At 37.1% G+C, this 18,692-nt stretch overlaps 1 protein-coding gene across 1 annotated transcript in view; it reads left to right on the top strand.

Annotated features, from left to right (window-relative positions):
* CHCHD3 (coiled-coil-helix-coiled-coil-helix domain containing 3) overlaps nt 1–18,692 on the top strand; it is a 280,521-nt gene that overhangs the window by 45,379 nt on the left and 216,450 nt on the right. The window contains exon 3 of the mRNA XM_061198062.1: nt 14,413–14,494. Within this exon, the coding sequence (XP_061054045.1) occupies nt 14,413–14,494 (82 nt within the window). The remainder of the gene's footprint in view (nt 1–14,412; nt 14,495–18,692) is intronic.

Raw genomic sequence — 18,692 nt, 5'->3', positions numbered from 1 at the left:
TCTGCTCATTGAGCTCTGTTTTTATGTCCATTTAAAAGAAATCAAATATGACATGCTTCTGTATTTCACAATCCTATAGTGTACACACACACACACACACACCCACCCACCCACCCACCCACCCATGGTTGTGATTATAAAATGAAGGTCTTTCATGTGTGGCGTTTTATACCATTACAGTTATTTTATGGCCATGTTTCAGATGCATATCAACTTAAATCTGAACATTTTATACTATTCTTTTAAAGATATTTTTATATTATATGTGAATAATGTCTTAGATTAATTTCTTACTGTTAAATTCTCTGTAAATTATATAACTGAGATCAAATATGTTAAAGCCGTTTATAAGTGTTAAAGCACAGAGCAGAATCTTATTAGTTTGGATTCATTTAATTTACAGTTTGTCATGAAATTAGAGAAGATTTATGTTTACTCATACAAAACAAAGTGGGGGTGGGTGATGGGGTAGAAGTGAGGGAGGGTTTAGTAAGAAAATTCCAAGGGGAAATCTCAAATTACTTAGCAAATTATTTTATGTAATCATCTCACATACATTGGACGTTACTATTTACAGAGAATAAGTTGGTATTCTAATTATGAATTTCATTAAAGTAGTTCCTAGGGACCTCTACCTGTAACACTTTTTAAAAGAGTTTAAAATAACATAAATTCATTTCTTTTAAAGTATCATGTGTTTAGATTGTACTTATTCTTGCTGCGTTCCTACCATTTATTCTAGATAGTTTCATATTATATGCTTTAGTGAAAGCTAGTTTATTTTTTGTTTTTATAGAGAAATTATTCCTTATTAAACCGTTCACTTCCTTAATTTCAAAATGGAATCTCTGTGAATTATTATAAGTTAATTTAGAGTTAATAACTTTAAATCCTTTTCTCATTTTCTTTGAATATAAAAATATGGCCTTATTGAACTGTTTGTTCAATATTAATTCTGATATTGTCACCTATGAAACATATAGTTCTAGTTGTCCAAGAGCTATCTGATGTAGATAGTTTTGATGGGAAGTGTGGCAGCTTGAAATAAATCTGTGCTTGGGAAATTGTTCTCTTAAAGGCATTAATCTGAAAATGTCTGTGAATGCTTAATACATTTGAATAGTTCGGGTAGATGGGTATCAACCTGTATCTGTGTGCATTCTTGTGATATTATAACAGTGAGCTTGGGTCTTTAGGCTGTTATTTGTACCCACTTTCCATTTCCATTGGATTCTTAATGAAGTCCTTGTCCTTGTATGACATTTTTTGAGGCATCAGGAGAGGGAAAAAATAGACAGTGTGATGATTAGCACAAAGTGATTTTGGATACCCTAAGGAAAATCAAGATGATCTATATGAGTGGGACCGGGCAAATGTGATTTTGGTGAGTATGGAGAGAGAGGAAGCTGGTAATACTTGGGCACCTCGAGGCAGAGATCATATGGGAGGAAGGCACTTTGCTGTCATCTCCAAATATTTATCTGTGTTTGAAAAGTGCATTACTGTAAGTGCGTTATTTGGGACTGTCAGTTGTCATACAAACCTTACAGTAGCTAGGTTTCTCATGGTTTTCTTTTTTTTATCAGGGTGAGTATTTTAGCCTGGTCTAAGACAGTGGTGCCCAGTGGCGGGGCAGTACTGCTTCCAGGGAGGCATTTGGGAAATTTGTGGGGGAGCTGCTGGTGTTTAGTGGGGTGGGCAGGGGTCTAGACATCTTGCAACGCCTCGGATAGTTCTGCCCCCTTGAACGATTGTCCTGTGCCCTCGATTTCAGAATGTCCCATCAGAAATTGACGAAGCTGAAAACCTGCTTACCCAGCCCACAACTTAAGTGTTTTATGTATCAACAGAAAGTATATTTTCTGTGGTTTTAAGATACACTGAATTTTCTGGGAATGCAACTGCTCTGTTGCAATAACTGGAGCTATTGCATTTGTGGTGGTTTAACTTAGAAGCTCAAGAGTCAGACTCTTTTATTGTATCTAGTGTAGATTTGAGCATTTACATAGTAAAATGCCATTATTCATTATAAATTAGTTTCTCTTTTTTAAAAAAAATTTATTTATTTATTTATTTATTTTTGGCTGTGTTGGGTCTTCGTTCCTGTGCGAGGGCTTTCTCTAGTTGCGGCGAGCGGGGGCCACTCTTCATCGCGGTGCGCGGGCCTTTCACTGTCGCGGCCTCTCTCGTTGCGGGGCACAGGCTTCAGACGCGCAGGCTCAGTAGTTGTGGCTCACGGGCCCAGTTGCTCCGCGGCATGTGGGATCCTCCCAGACCAGGGCTCGAACCCGTGTCCCCTGCATTGGCAGGCAGATTCTCAACCACTGCGCCACCAGGGAAGCCCTATAAATCAGTTTCTCTTTATTTCTCTTTTTAATGTTACACTTAGGGTATTATATTGATTAAAACTCTCATGTCTGTATTATCATCTATTTATTTTCAGCATAGTAAAGGGAGTATTACAAAATATTTGCTACAGAAAGGCAGCATAGGGGCTGATGAGGGAGAAAACCACTGGTCTGAACAAGGACCTTTTATGTCATCCCAGGTGTTCTGAAGGATTTACATCCTGGAGCCTTACATAGCACGTGGTGTAAGTTACACAAATGAACTGCTTCTGAAAGACAAAGTGTTCCACCTCCTTTCTCTATATAACACTGGTATGAAGGAAATTTGTGGATCATTAGGGATATAATCATAATAACTGTTTTTACTATTACCTTCTGTTCAGTCTAACTTGACTGTGGATAATTTATTTTTTAGAAAAAGGTTAAGTACATTCTTGCATTTAAAGATAGGGCAGGGCCTTTGTTCTTGAAATTCTTGTGCACAGTCTTGTGTCTTAAAGATGGTGAAGTCGTCTGTGATCACTGAATTCACAGAGCTTCCACAATGCTTCACAGAGAATTATTTTTGTTTTATTAGAGATTATGATCACTTACGACTACATTGAAATAGTGTTTTCTGAACAATAAGTGGGTATTCGTTAGATGAAGGAAAAAATAACAGGGTTATAGATAAAAGAGAGGCTGACCTAATTATCACAGTGTGAATTAAATAAAAAATACAAAGCACAGGGTATTGCACAGTAGTTTAATGAGAAGTGTTATACCAATACGTATTATGCTGTCTCACAGTTTTAATATATTTGAACTACCATAAATAAAATATGAATCAAGCATGGGTGTAAAATCTGCTTTATTTAAACCTTCCCAGGAGAGGCCGTTGTTCTGCAGTGGTTAGCTTGTGGGGTTAAATAGGTCCTTTTTGGCATCTCACCCTTAATGGGCTGTAAATGAAGCCACTGAAGCCCAGAGGTCTGACTATATGTGATCCTCTCACTATTTCTGCTGCCTAGTAGTGGGCCAGTATCTAGAAATAGGACTCTGGTTTTTTTTTTTTTTTTCCCCTTATAAAAAGGGCCGTAATTGGGTCAGAACTTTTATTTTCATTTAAAAGAAGAAAAGTCATGAGATTGGAGTTAGTTGACATTTCCCAGGGCTGTAGGTGGATTAGAAGATAGATTTTATTTTCAGACTTTTGAGTCTTTTGATTTCCTCAGGCTTTGATTACGTGCAAAGATACATTTAAAATCTCCCTTAGAAAATAGTGTTGGTCAGAGTTTGAAGTACTAAATATTTTAGTTGAATTTAGGAATTTTATTAGCAGTTAATGGATTTTTTGGATAAAATACAGTTTTTATTGCTAAAAAGCACACACTAGTTCATAACAATAGGAAGAAGGAAGAATGATTTATGACTCTAAGTATTGGAATTGTTTTGACTTTCTATTTACCAAAGCAAATTACTTAGGTAAGGATATTAGTCTTGGTTAAAGCTTTTTAGCACATGGAAGTAGGCTTGTCCACTGTTTTACTGTTATAAAATATACATTTTAAAAAATGTGCTATGAACCTTGCTTGCATCAGTGTGGTAATTAGGAAGGTGGACTGAAATATGATATGTCAATGTGAATTGGTCTGTGTTACTGTACAACCAGTTATTTGTGAATAATGTATACATTTTACTCTCTAAATTACTTTTGAGCAACAGTCACTAGCATTCATCAGTCTTTTATAATTTAGTTGCAGATTATTGATTATGACTGCCCTTCAAACATGCACAGATCTCCACCAATTGCGAAAATCATCTTTTATTTATAATTTTTCCACCTCATTCCTTTTTGTTTCATTTCTAAACTTGAAGAGAGGCCTGTAATTGCTGCCTTCCGTTGTTCTCCTCCCACTGATTCCCGATGCCCAAACCATCTGATTTCCATGCACTCCCTGGGATGATAGGTAATTGTAAGCCATGCTGCCAGATCTTCCTCCTTCCTGAACCTGGACTAGGCCTTGGAGTCCTACACACAGCACCCCAGGCCGCTGCTGCCAGTTGATCGGAATTGGCACATGAGATGAAATCTGTTTATCATTTTTGTACATGGTACTTTGGTTCGTTTCTTCCATTCCACTCCATTCCACTCCATTCCATTCCATTCCATTCCATTCCATTCCATTCCATTCCTTCTTTGTCTCTAATGATGTTCTTCTTTCTCTCCTCTCCTTCATCTGATGAATTCTTAAGGCCTATTCCTAGCCTTCTACTCTTTTCTCTTTATACACTTTATTTTTTTCCAAGAGAATTCACTGAGCTCAGATCTGTAACAGTCATTCCCAAATCAGCATTTCCAGCCAAGTCTCAAACCAAATCTGAATTTCAGGTTCAAATATCTAATTGCCTACAATTCCATGTGGTGATTCTACCATTACTTTCAATTGAATGTGCCTGAAACTGAACTCATTATCTTTCTTCCCCAAACAGCCTCTCCTTCTTTCCTTAATTGACCATCATGGGTATTAGTTTTCTGGCATCTGGGTGCACCTTTGACTTCTTTCTCTTTCATCTCTCTGTCAGTAACAGATGACCAGTTTTTCCCATGAAAGCCCTTGCATCTTAGACTCCATCTTTATGGCCAGTATCCTCATCACCTTATGCCCGTGTCTCTCAAACTTGAGCGAGCATCTGAAATCTGGTGGGCTTGTTAGCACACAGATTGCTGGGCCCCTCCCCCCAGGGTTTCTGATGTATAGTTCTGGGGTGGGTCTGAAATATTTGCATTTCTAACAAGTTCCAGGTGATGCTGCTGGGGGATTGGGGGGCGGGGGGGGGCTGGGCGGAGAGAATGAGGCTGTACTTTGAGAACCACTCATTGCTTTATGCCTTCCCCATCCAGTTAATCTGCATATCTTTGCCAGATTAGACTTCCTGTAATGCCCCATTTCACTGCATTATTTTCATTTTTTTTTTAACATCTTTATTGGAGTATAATTGCTTTACAGTGGTGTGTTAGTTTCTGCTTTACAACAAAGTGAATCAGTTATACATATACATATGTTCCCATATCTCTTCCCTCTTGTGTCTCCCTCCCTCCCACCCTCCCCATCCCACCCCTCTAGGCGGTCACAAACCACCGAGCTGATCTCCCTTTGCCATGCGGCTGCTTCCCACTAGCTATCCGTCCCACGCTTGGTAGTGTATATATGTCCATGCCACTCCCCCACCCCGTCACAGCCTCCCCCTCCCCATCCCCATATCCCCAAGTCCATTCTCTAGCAGGTCTGCATCCTTATTCCCGTCTTACCCCTAGGTTCCTCATGACCTTTTTTTTTTTTTTCTTAGATTCCATATATATGTGTTAGCATACGGTATTTGTTTTTCTCTTTCTGACTTACTTCACTCTGTATGACAGACTCTAGGTCCATCCACCTCACTACAAATAACTCAATTTCGTTTCTTTTTATGGCTGAGTAATATTCCATTGTATATATGTGCCACATCTTCTTTATCCATTCATCTGTTGATGGACACTTAGGTTGCTTCCATGTCCTGGCTATTGTAAATAGAGCTGCAATGATCCTTTTTGACCCACCTCCTAGAGAAATGGAAATAAAAACAAAAATAAACAAATGGGACCTAATGAAACTTAAAAGCTTTTGCACAGCAAAGGAAACCATAAACAAGACCAAAAGACAACCCTCAGAATGGGAGAAAATATTTGCAAATGAAGCAGCTGACAAAGGATTAATCTCCAAAATTTACAAGCAGCTCATGTAGCTCAATAACAAAAAAACAAACAAACCAATCCAAAAATGGGCAGAAGACCTAAACAGACATTTCTCCAAAGAAGATATACAGATTGCCAACAAACACATGAAAGAATGCTCAACATCATTAATCATTAGAGAAATGCAAATCAAAACTACAATGAGATATCATCTCACACCAGTCAGAATGGCCATCATCAAAAAATCTAGAAACAATAAATGCTGGAGAGGGTGTGGAGAAAAGGGAACCCTCTTGCACTGTTGGTGGGAATGTAAATTGATACAGCCACTATGGAGAACAGTATGGAGGTTCCTTAAAAAACTACAAATAGAACTACCATACGACCCAGCAATCCCACTACTGGGCATATACCCTGAGAAAACCATAATTCAAAAAGAGTCATGTACCAAAATGTTCATTATTTTCATTTTTAAACAACTGTCCATGATGCCCTATTTCTTAATATTTCTTATCCAAACTCCTGCCTAGTTTTCAAGGCTCCTCACAGTTGAGCATAATTTACCCTTCAATTTTTTTTTTCTTACAAAAAAGCTTTGTTTGGTTTCCTTTCCATCTGTCTAATGTACGTCCTTGCTTGTGTCCCTCCTCCTTCATGAAATACTCCATGACTACAGCCCGCCTTTGTAAGTGTCATTAATACTAAACCCTCAAAGTACAATTTTAATAACTCAGACTCTTATCTCCTTAATGGTAGGGACCATATGTCTCTTACAAAGCTTAGCGTAGGATTAAGTCAATGTGGATTTACTACCTAGTGAATTGATTGATTTCCCTAGTTTGTGTATTCCTTGAGGTCACTTGATTTGGGAGAAAATAATTAAACAAACAAAAATAACTTCATATAGTTGACCAGAGAATAGAAACCTGAGCTTAAGCATTAAAATAAACCTTGTAGCCAGTACAGTAGGCTTATAATGAATACCCATCCTTCTCTCCTTTATAAATAATATACTGTTGGTAGTGGTGGCTCAATTTTCTGTACAGGAGGGTCCACAGGAGCAGAAACCTGGGGTGGTGGTGGCGGCAGTGGTGTGGAGAGTTGGGGAGAAGGCGCGTATTTGTCTTGAATTTCTTTTTTGAGTGGCAGCCATATTTTTTACTTAGATTATATGCGATTTTGCAGAGTGTGTGCTATGTTTTTTCTAAATCGTCCCTAAGCTACCCAAAAAGTTGGTGACTTATTTCACCTAATGACTGATGTTTGACTCCACAGATCAAACGATTAACACATTTTTATTGAACATCTGCTGTATGCCTAGAAGAGCCTGCACAATATTGCTCCCTCTCCCACCCTGTCCTTCCTTCCCTCTTTATTTTTGCTTTGTCTGTAAAGCCTAGAGGATGTTTTTGTTAGTTTGCAGGGTATTTGACAGACAGTTTTTCCAAATGAGTGGAGTGTCACTTCAGAGGAACAGTTGGCAGTATATGTTGTCAACAATAGACCCTTTTATTGTTTCACCTTCATGTTACCGGGCTTTTAGGGGAAGTGGAGGCTCAAGCATGAATTCAGTCCCATTTAACGCTGCTATGTAAGGGGATGGCTGTTGGAGATTTTCTAGTTTGGGTTCTCATTTTATAGAGGAGACAGCTTCGGCCTAAAGCAGTGATGTGTTTTTGAGCAAAATCATAAAAACGAATTGTGGCAAAACCAGGGCTAGATGGGAACCGCCTTTATTTCCAACTTGGTCCTCTTTGAATGTCATGACTCTTTATGGAGAAACCTTTGAATGCAGCCACACTCAGGACTATTGGAAAGAAAGAAACAGGTTTGGGTGGTTTTGCTACTTCATTTGGGGTTGGAGATTTAATGCTGTTGAATTGCTGGTTTTATCTCCAGTGAACAAAATACATCCCTTTGTGAAACAAACAAAAAAATTAAGCTATGCATCAAAAAGCAATATCCAGAGGTAATTATTATTTTTTAATTTAAATTATAGATCTTATTTTCCTAGAGGCTTTGTGAGGTCTTGCAACTATTATTCAGGATATTAAGACATGAAATACTAGGTGTATCTGATTCTCAATACTGGTTTTATGAATTGTCTGCTTAAAAATGTGGAAACTGTAGAATATGAGTGATGAGCTTGTCTGTTGCTCTACAGCATCTGCAGTCTGGTATTGATGTTTGCTTTCACATAGAAGGTATTGTGGAGCTGGTTTCCACGAGTGCTTCTTGTGAAGCAAACAATAAAATGGACATTATTTGCATATTATGCCATTCAAATTAGAAATTTACGAAGGTATATAACTCCTGATGGAGCAATAATTCTACAAAATAAGCCATTAACCTGATACAGTTAATGTTTAGGTTGCCAAACCGTAACACGGCGCCTTCTGATTCGATATTTATGGTTTTGAAAGTGCAGTTAAGGATTTTCATTCCAACATTGTCGTTAGCTTTAATGTATAAGCGGCCTCAGTTACCCTGCCAGGTATCTAGACAAATGGCATTTTTCTGAAGGCAGTCTTAGGATACGTTATCCTTAAGGTGATAGTAAATGTTATTGTCAGCTGAATATCATCATACTTAACACACTCTGTGTGTGTGTTTAAATCAGGTTTGTCTGCTAACTAGATGGCGCCACAAATGGATAATGGCAAACTGTTACATGTTTCTTTCTAACCCCTGAGATTTATTCTAGCCATCTTTTGACTCTTCTAATCAGACTCTGTACCTTTTATAAGATAAGGAGCAGGACAAGATTTATCCTGCAGCCCACATGCTGTGAGTCATTTACTTCTGATATACTGTGTGTTGTATTTCATTGATTGCATGGATGCTTCCATTATTATTTTTTAAACAATCAGTGCTTTTTTTGTATTAATGAATTTATTGAAATTATAAGATTAATGGATATTTCTATGGAGCTGAAAATTTAATTTGGCTGTATCTTATGGTATATAAGCTTTGGCTCAGCTATCTCAATCCTGGCAGAGTCCAGTGTTTATCTAAAATCTGCTGCTTGTGTTATGCGATTACATACATTTATTTTCTTCTGAGAGTAGATTTTCATAGTTCTCTTTGGTGTTTTTAAACTAGCATATGAAAATAACAGGGCTTATAAAATTGGACAAGGTATGTAGCAGTAAATGGTAAAACCAGAAAGAAATGGAATAAAGGAAAAATCCCAAAGGACCTGACATTTTTCTAATAGGCAAGCCATAATTTTTATTAAGTAACTTGCGGAGATTGTTTCAGAAATACTGTAATTGGGGAGGGAATTATGCTGTAAGGATTATGCTAGGAAAATGAAAGAAAGGGAAAGTCATAGCGGAAAAAGTTACAAAGGAAATTGGTATGTCCCTTGAGGTCCAGGGAATCTGTGTAAGTCTCCAATCATGGTTGTATTTTCAGTCTTTGTTTTTTTCATAGATGATGAGCCATTCATAAAGTCATTTCATCTTTTGGAGTCATTTCTGTCCACCATTCAAGGAACTGTCTTAAATATATTATAGTGTCCCATCTTCTCCACCCCTTCCCTCTCTACCCCTCGTTTAACCAGTTTCTGAAAACAGAATTAGGACATTGTCATGTAACATAGAAGACAGGTGAGGTGTAATAAATTTATGCTACACTTTCTCTGAGAATTAAGACCATGGTATTCACAGTTCCGAAGAATACTAAGAATCATGTAATATAAGGTTAGGAGTTTTTTATTTGATCCTGAAATTAGAAATTAGAGATTCTTAGAATTTCTTAAGAATTTAACTTAGAAATTTAGAATGTGGCTAAGAGGAGCAAAAGGTTGCTAGGCAGTCAGTAAAGCTGACTTTGGACTAACCAAAACATTTGTTTAGAATGTTGTTTACTAAAAATGAACAAAAATTTGAGCTGCTTTTAATACAAATATTTCTTATTTTCAATAGTAGTTTCAAATAAAGGGTTTAGGGCCGACTTGCTATAACCAAGCAATTGTAATGCTTGATTTTTTCTCACATGTTTTATGGTTAGTGTTGTATCATCTATAACTAACTGACAAAATGCCAGTCTTTGTGTTCACTGAGATACATTTGCCTTTGAGAAAAAAATTAAAATCGCTTCTGAGAACATTTTAGCAAGTACAGAGTACAAGTATGTGAAGAAAGCATCCTTTTGTCTTAATACATTTTAAAAGGGAAGTGTGTACATTATGTGAAAGTTATAGAACGCTACTTACTGAGCCTGAACTAGTTTTGCAGGTTTCCGTGGCCAGTCTGATTTATATGGCTTGAAAATTTCTCGTTTTTACTTTTTCTCATTTCACAAACTCTGCCAGTCCTCAAACATCTACGGGAATCTCACTGTGCTAATAGGCAAAGTTGGCCTTTCTGTGCTTCTTTTAAAGTAGTCCATCCTGAAACACTGACCTTTTAGTTTAATAACAGTTTTATTTGAGAGAATGTTCAGATCCTGAAGCTGAAAAGAGTGTTTTGGAACACTATTCCATTTGGAATAGTGGTCTCCAAATGGTATATCTTTTTCCCTTATGCACTTTGGACCAGACCTATCAGAAGAAATATATTGTTGCTTTCTGTATTCTATTGATTGAAAAACAAATAACTTGAAACTTAGATTTGCTCAAAACCCATTACCACGCTGGTTTATTTTCCTGCCTGGGCTTTGAATTGCTATTTTAGATTTTAAACTCTTTATGTTGGTCATGTTTTATCTTTTGTTATTTTAAATTCTCCATTATAGCTAAGGTAATTACTTTTTCAGCTGTGACCTTGGACGTGAGACCCAAAAGTTTTGTGTGTGTGTGTTTCTTTTCCAGAAATAGCTAGGGCATTAGAGAGACAGCTATGCTTTAGTCCCTTGACTGACCAGAAGTGATGTGAACTAGCCCGTCCCTTGGGCATATCTTCTTCAGTGGCTTCTGGAGCTTCCCTGACCTTTGCATATGTTGTGCTTCCTCTTCCCATCTTTCTCCCTCCCCTCGTGGCCTCCCTAGGTGATACCACCATTATCTCCATCTATCAGTATTTACCACCTCATCCCACGGCAGGTGGCTTGGCAGACATGAGAGGCAGGAGGGTATAGAGAAGGAAGACAAGCCTTGAAGCTGCGTTTCCTTCTCTGCAGCCTCTCTTGCATGGCTGCCTTCCCAGCCACCCAGCTGGTCGCCATGTGGTAATGGAGTCCTTACCGTTCCCTTCCAGGTTTATCACATCATCATGAAAAGCTCACTGCTGATCTTGGCTCTTCTCCTGGTAGCAAGCCCTTATGTAAGAGGCATACAATGCACTATTAAGATATGTTATATCAGCTCACTTAGAAAACTGATCTCACTGCTTCATGCTTAGACCTGGTATACCAAGGTCTTACCGAAGCCTAGTTTTAATTGAGTGAAATTCAGTTGAATTGTGATTGAGAATTTGATCAAATTTTGCATGAGAAAAATTTTGCTGCAGTAATTTGAAACAATCAGGGGAATTTGTGTGATTTTACACATGGTCTAACTGTGTGTTGATCCTAACTGGTATGTACACTTCAGAGTATAGTTTGATCAGGTAGTACTAATTGGATGAAATATTTGTCTCAATTTTTGCTACTAATAGAGCTACCAGCTGTGAACAGCTTGAAAAAATGTCACGTTGTTTTGCTTGTTTATAAGAAGGAGATGAAAATGTGAAAATCATCACCGTATAGAGTGCATAGCTGAGAGCTTCATAGCCAGCTGACACCTATGTAACCTACCCGGTTTTGTTTTTGGATGAGGAAATCAAAAGTCAGATAGGTTAACTGATTTATCTAAAGTCTAGCTAATAGAAAAACAAACGCTATCCATATCCAGACTCCTTGCCGAGCTCTTACTGTCTGTAATTTCTCTAGTGGGATTTGTATTATTTTGAACGTTTAATGCTGAAAAAAAAAGTCTTAAGATTTGCCTGAATCAAACAATTCCCCGTTCTAGTTTTAATTAATTAATTAATTAATTAATTTTGTGTGACCTTTTCAAAGCAGAGACTTGCCTCTTTCTCATGCTATAGACTACAAGGTAGGAGAGATGGCAAACAGCAGCGTAGTGTATATATAGTTCAAATGGAGAACATCCATTTTAGAGCAACCTTTTGAGAAAACTGCTGCCCAGAGAGGCTAGTAACTTCCCCAAGGTACCCCAAATTGTTGATGCCCAAGCTGGGATCAGACCTCAGCTAGCGTTTACCTCTTTTTCTGATTCCTTGTCCATTATTCTTTTTATTTATATTGTATTCTTTTTTTTTACAGCTTTATTGAGATACATTTAACATAATACTCATTTAAAGTGTACAGTTCAGTGGTTTTCAGTATTTACAGAGTTGTGCACCCATCTTACAATCTATTGATAGTTTTAGAACATTTTCAATACCCCCAAAAGAAATCCTGTATCCTTAGCTGTCACTCTCCATTCCCCCCTCCCCGCCCCAGGCAACCACTAATCTACTTCCTTTGTCTACAGATTTGCCCTTTCTAGACATTTCATATCAGTGGGCATATACAATATGTGACCTTTTGTGTCTGGCTTCTTTCACTTAGCACAGTGTTTTCAAGATTCATCCATGTTGTAGCATGTATTAGTACTTCATAACTATTTATGGCTGAATAATATCACACTGAATGGATATACTACATTTTGTTTATCCCTTCATCAGTTGATTAGCATTTAGGTTGTCTTCACTGTTGGGATATTGTGACTAATGCTGCCATAATATTCATGTACAAGTTTTTGTGTAGACATATATTTTCAGTTCTCTTGGACATATACACTACATAACAGTGGAATTGCTGGATAATATGGTAACTTTGTTCAGCATTTTGAGAAACTGCCAAACTATTTTTATAGTGACTGCATCGTTTTACATTCCCACCAGCGATGTATGAAGGTTTCAATTTCTCCACATTCTCACCAGCACTTGTTATTGTCCTTTTGATTATAGTGGCTTTGAATTGGTAAGTCATTGTGGTTTTGGTTTGCATTTCCCTAATGATGAATGCTGTTGAGTGATTTTTCATGCAGTTATTGGCCATTTGAATACCTTCTTTAGGGAAATGCCTATTTATGTCCTTTGCCCATTTTTAATTTTGTTGTCATTTTATTGTTCTGTTCAGTTGTTCTGTTGTAAGAATTCTTTGTATATTCCGGATACAAGCCACTTGTTAGCTATACGATTTGCCAGTATTTTCTCCCATTCTGTGGGTTGTCTTTTAACCTTCTTGATAATGTCCTTTGATGCTGTTGTTTTCTGATAGTCCACAATTAAGAGAAGACATCCTTAGGACCTTTCATATATCTTCTTTGTTATTGCCCAGTGTCAGCTAAATTTTAAAGTTTTTGCATATCCTGTTGTAATTCATTTTTTGCATATTCCAGAAGGCAAGGTGCTTATAATGCAAGATTGTCAAATAAAATGTCATTGAAGAGCAGAGACAGTACTAATTTCCATCTAATAGGCTCAACCAGTTGAAATACTTGTTAGGTCCTGTGTGTATTCCTAGATCTTAAGTGTTTCTGGTGCTTTCTTGGTCATAATTTTGGGTAGTGGGTTTTGGGTTGTGAAGAGGAAAGAGTCCTTGCTTATTTCTTATGGAAGGCTCTTAAAGAATATGTAAAATTTGTCTATTTTATTTGCTATCATAGCTGTGAGAATCTTACAAAACATATTGTACAAAATCTTCTAATTGGAAAGACCAGATGTTTCAGATCAAGCCATTAGGTATTTAGAAAGCTCCAGCCGTGTTCTCAGCACTGTTCTGTGTGTCTCTCTCCAATTGTTGGCACTTGAATTTGAATGACGTTTTCCAAAAAATATGGTTTTAAATATGAGTCATAAATTCCCTTTTTTCATAAATCATGGAAAAATGAATGTAACTACAAATGATTTTCTTTCTCTAATAAGTGATTTTTTAAAATGTTTAATTATCAAAGTAGGAATGTTTTGGTGTCATTTTCCTCTCTGAAGTCCCTTCCTTACACCCTCTCCTCCCCCTCTATGCAGTTGTCAGACTTTAATGGTAGGACATCATTTTAAAGAATTTGTACTTAATGGCTCAGTCCCACTGGGCAGTAGTAAGCAGCTCCTTGAGTTTATTATAACTTTTGGCAGGTGTGGAGATTTCTAGGTCACCAGGGAACTCTTGATTAAATTACTCCTGAAGTGCACTAATTGGTCTTTTCCACCATGCTTAGGTGGTTCCAAGGAGACACTGACCAGCTGGCAAAACTTTGCCTATTAAGATCTAGTCTCAGCTTTGTCTTCCTGAGTATTCTCATGCTTTTGTTTAAAGAAGTCACTTATTTCATCTCCTTCCCCTCTTTATTGATTTCAGTTTCTGATGAAGAATTGAAACGAAGAGTGGCTGAGGAACTGGCATTGGAGCAGGCCAAGAAAGAATCTGAAAATCAGAAACGGTGAGCTTCATGGTGTTTGAGACAGATTTTGGCAGACTTGTCATATTTATGAAATATTTTTGGAGAGGAATGATTATAATAAGACTCATCATTTGTATTCGGCTGAACATGTATGAACGTGGCTGTTTTTGGTTTTGGATTGTGCTTGTTAAAGCCCTAGGTTATCCCCTTCCCAAACTCAATTGTAAATGACCATTTTATTTCTTGTGTATTTCTTAGTTGCATGAATAATTGAGCCCTGTTTTTTCAATATGTGAGAAGTAGTTCTTGAGGATTCTCCTGGCATTTCTCAGGCTAGGTTCTTTTAATGAATATATTTATGATTGAAAATTACATCATCTACTATGGGTATTAAGGTTAACAATATTGTAGCTAATAATGAATGTTATATGTTATAGATAGTACCCATGTTAATAAGTAGCACTGATTAGTAGTATGCTCACTTAAAAAAATCAAAGATGTTACAGATAAGTGTAAGGTTGAAAAAACAAAATCCTCTGTAATTTCATCCTACAGAGATAACCACTCTTGAACATTTCATTCCTCTAGATTTTTTTGTATACGTCTATATTATTGTTGTCATTATTACTACTTCTACTAACAATAGCTGCTAAAAGAATGTTCACTGAAATGTTTTTGTAATAGAAAACTGGAAACAATCCAGATGCCCATCATGGAGGGCTGGATGAGTGAATTATGGTACAAGGAATTTTATTACAGTGGAATATTAGACAGTCAAGTAGATCTTATGTGCTGATTCAAAAAGATGTTTAAAGGCTGTAAACTGAAAAGAAAGCAGTGTTCAAAACAACATAGATAATTATTTTTTTTGGTAAAAGTACTACTTTTTAAAGACTTAAAGTATATACTTACTCATAGAAATATGTGGATACATTTTAATCCAAGATAGAGTCAAGTGCTTCCCATCTGTGCTATTTCTGAAATTTCCATATAGCACAAAGCATTATTATTATTATATGATTATGCAAATATCTTTCACATACACAATGACTACTACCAGTAGATGGTTTGTAACATATTGTGTGTGTGTGTTTGTGTGTGTGTGTTTGTTTTGGACTGCTTCACTAGTTTGGTTGAGAGAGCTAATGTAAGGAATCTTTGAATTGGATTCTAGTCTTCACTGGCTATAGGGGCGTCAGCGTATAATTTAACCTCTTTGGGCCTTAAATATTTCATCTCTAAAGTGAGGGTTTATGACATGTTCTCTAACATTTCTTCTCTTTGACGAAGTGCTAAATAAGCTAGGTCCGATTTGCCTGAAACGTGTAGAACAGAACATGAGTTTTACTGTACATTAAGACCACCATTTTTCTCAGGAAAGAGAGAAGGCTCATGGCTTAGGGTTTTAAAAATCAAGATGTAGTTAGTACTGCTAAAAGTGTCTACGCATATTTCAATAGTTTCCCACGCAGCACTTCATAATTATTTAATTGGGGTTAGGTTGATGGAGTATATAATTAGATAGTGAAGTTAAAATGTTCAAAAAAATTCAGACCATTTTCATTAAGAAGCAGAGAAAATCAATGTGTTATGGTAGAATTCCTTGTCTTTGAAATTTTATTACTTTTAATTGAATTTTATTTTAATAAGGAGTTTTTGGTTAGGCCTTCATATTTACTTTGCTTATTATATTTCACATAGGAATTTTTTGTCTTCCTTTCTTCCCCTATGGTACAGGCTTTTGTTACAGTAATTCTCACTGTGGTGGGTTTTTTTTCCCTCCCTCCATGACTTAGCTCCCATTTGTTCTCCGGTTCTATGAAAGGTAAAGGGCAGATGAGATGGATAAAAGGTGCCAGTGAGGGCTGATTTCATCTCTCATGTGGACTGGGGTTGGCAGCCTAGCTGTAACCTGGGACAAATGACTATTGATAAAGAATTTATTTTCTGTCACTTTTAAGGGGAGCAGAGGGTGGTACAGCCTTTTTTATTGTTTTCTCTTTAAAAAAAATGTTTTGTTTGAAGGCTTCTTCATGCAAACCTTCAGCTGTCAAATCTTGGCAAAAAGTGTGTGTTTATCTGTATGATAGCTCTCAGAAGAATCAATAGCTATTTTTTTTCTTTTTTCAACCAGAGAAGAAACTTCAGAAAAAACATTAAGAAGGTTTTCTGTGCTGTCTTTTAAAAGCAACTTTTTGGAGAAACAAAGCATTTATAGATAATTGTATCTGTTGCCTTAATTGAATAAAGCCTTGGAAGCAGTTTTAGAAAATGGTTCCTTGTGTCCTGGACTGTCAGTGGTACATGCCTGGCTTTCCAGGTCTTCTCTTTTCATCCCAGATGTACCCATAACTGTAGCTGAGTTCCTAAGCCCTTAAGATTGGGGCATAGGCACATGTAAGTGTAAGGGATCCAAGGTATGCAGAAAGGACTTTGGAAATTATTTCCATTGTGATATTTTTCTTTATAGGATAGTTATCATTTTTAACCTTTTTATTATGGACATTTTAAAACACCTTCAAAAACAGAAGGGTACAGTGAATCCCCATGACACTGTTTCAACAATTCTTGTTTCATCTATACCCCATTCACTCCACCTATGTGGTGAATGGTAAGGAGAAGCACCAACATTTTTAATAGGTTGGTGAATTTCATGGCAGGGAAATACTCTGAAATATCTTCTGTCAGGCTAGCTTAAATAAGGACCTTGTTTCAGTTAGGTTTTTTTGGTTGAAAGACTGGAACTTAACTCTGGCCGACTTGGGAAGCAAGGAAATTTTTAGAAGAATATTAGATAGTTGAAAGGAATCAAAAGGAAGACTAGAGAACCACTAGGTAGGGAAGAACTGGGTAGTACTTAAAACTTTACACAGTGAGGAAGAAGTAATTCCCCAGGATGACGGTTCCATGATAAAGGGGAAAGGATGGTGGGTGGCTGAATTTCATTGAAATGAAAATGCCATCGATTTCTAAGAAGCATTGTATTTGATGTACCACTAAGAAAAAAATTGCTGCAAATAATAACCCAGTAGTTTATATCTTAGAATTTTTTTATTGAAAGAGCTCATTAAGACTGACTTTGAATTTCTAAAAACCTATCACTTGTATGTTCATAAAAAGGAAAGTGTAAGTGAAATAAATAGGTTAAGGCAGTGTTGTCAACTAGGGGAGATTTTGGTTTCCAGGGGACACATGAAAATGTCTGGAGACTTTTTTTGGCTGTCACAACTAGTTAGGTCTTACTGGCATCTAGTGGGTAGAGGCCAAGGATACTGCTAAACATTCTGTAATGCACAGGATACCCCCCACCCAAAAAAAAAAAAAAAAACAAACCTCACAAAAAAACAAAGAATTATCTGGCCCAAAATGTCAGTAGTGCTGATAGTGAGAAACCCAAGGTCAAGGGACTCAAAACCTGTTCATGTTGGTTCTAATTCTTCTAAATTGTTCTGTGACTCAGGGTCTTGAGGTCTGTGTTTTTCCACACGGTATCTTATTCTGTGCCATCAAAACCTTGATGACACAGCATTCTGCTGTTGTACCTGGGATTTTTCCAGGCTGCTGACACCAGTTTTGCAAATTTTGCTGCTTATGCGCAAGCTATGCCAACTATTCAGGACCAGGCTGGCAGACTGCAAGTGTGAGGTGCTTTCAGGCATGTGGCAATGTGGGCAGATAGGGTCCTAGAACTGTATTTCGTCAGTACAGTCTGTACATACTCTAGACCATAACCTCTGTTAGGTTGGAAATGTTTTTTTTTTTTTTTTTTGAATTAGGGTATAGTTGTTTTACAATGTTGTGTTAGTTTCTGCTGTACAACAAAGTGGAGTTCCCTGTGCTATACAGCAGCTTCTCATTAGTTATCTATTTTATACATATTAGTTAGTGTATATATGTCAATTCCAATCTTCCAATTCATCCCACCCCCACTTCCTCCTTTGGTGTCCATACGTTTGTACTCTATGTCTGTGTCTCTATTTCTGCCTTGCAGACTGGTTCATCTGTACCATTTTTCTAGATTCCACATATATGTGTTAATATACAATATTTGTTTTTCTGTTTCTGACTTCGCTCCGTATGACAGTCTCTAGGTTCATCCATGTCTCTGCAGATGACCCAATTTTGTTCCTTTTTTTTTTTTTAGAAAGTGCTGTCTTTTATTTATTTATTTATATTTTTGGTTGCGTTGAGTCTTAGTTTCTGTGCGAGGGCTTTCTCTAGTTGCGGCAAGTGGGGG

This window comes from Eubalaena glacialis, chromosome 8 (assembly GCF_028564815.1).
Source record: "Eubalaena glacialis isolate mEubGla1 chromosome 8, mEubGla1.1.hap2.+ XY, whole genome shotgun sequence".
In the NCBI taxonomy this organism is placed as follows: Eukaryota; Metazoa; Chordata; class Mammalia; order Artiodactyla; family Balaenidae; genus Eubalaena; species Eubalaena glacialis.
The sequence above is the reverse complement of the archived record's forward strand: the minus strand, read 5'-3'. Positions and strand labels throughout refer to the sequence as shown.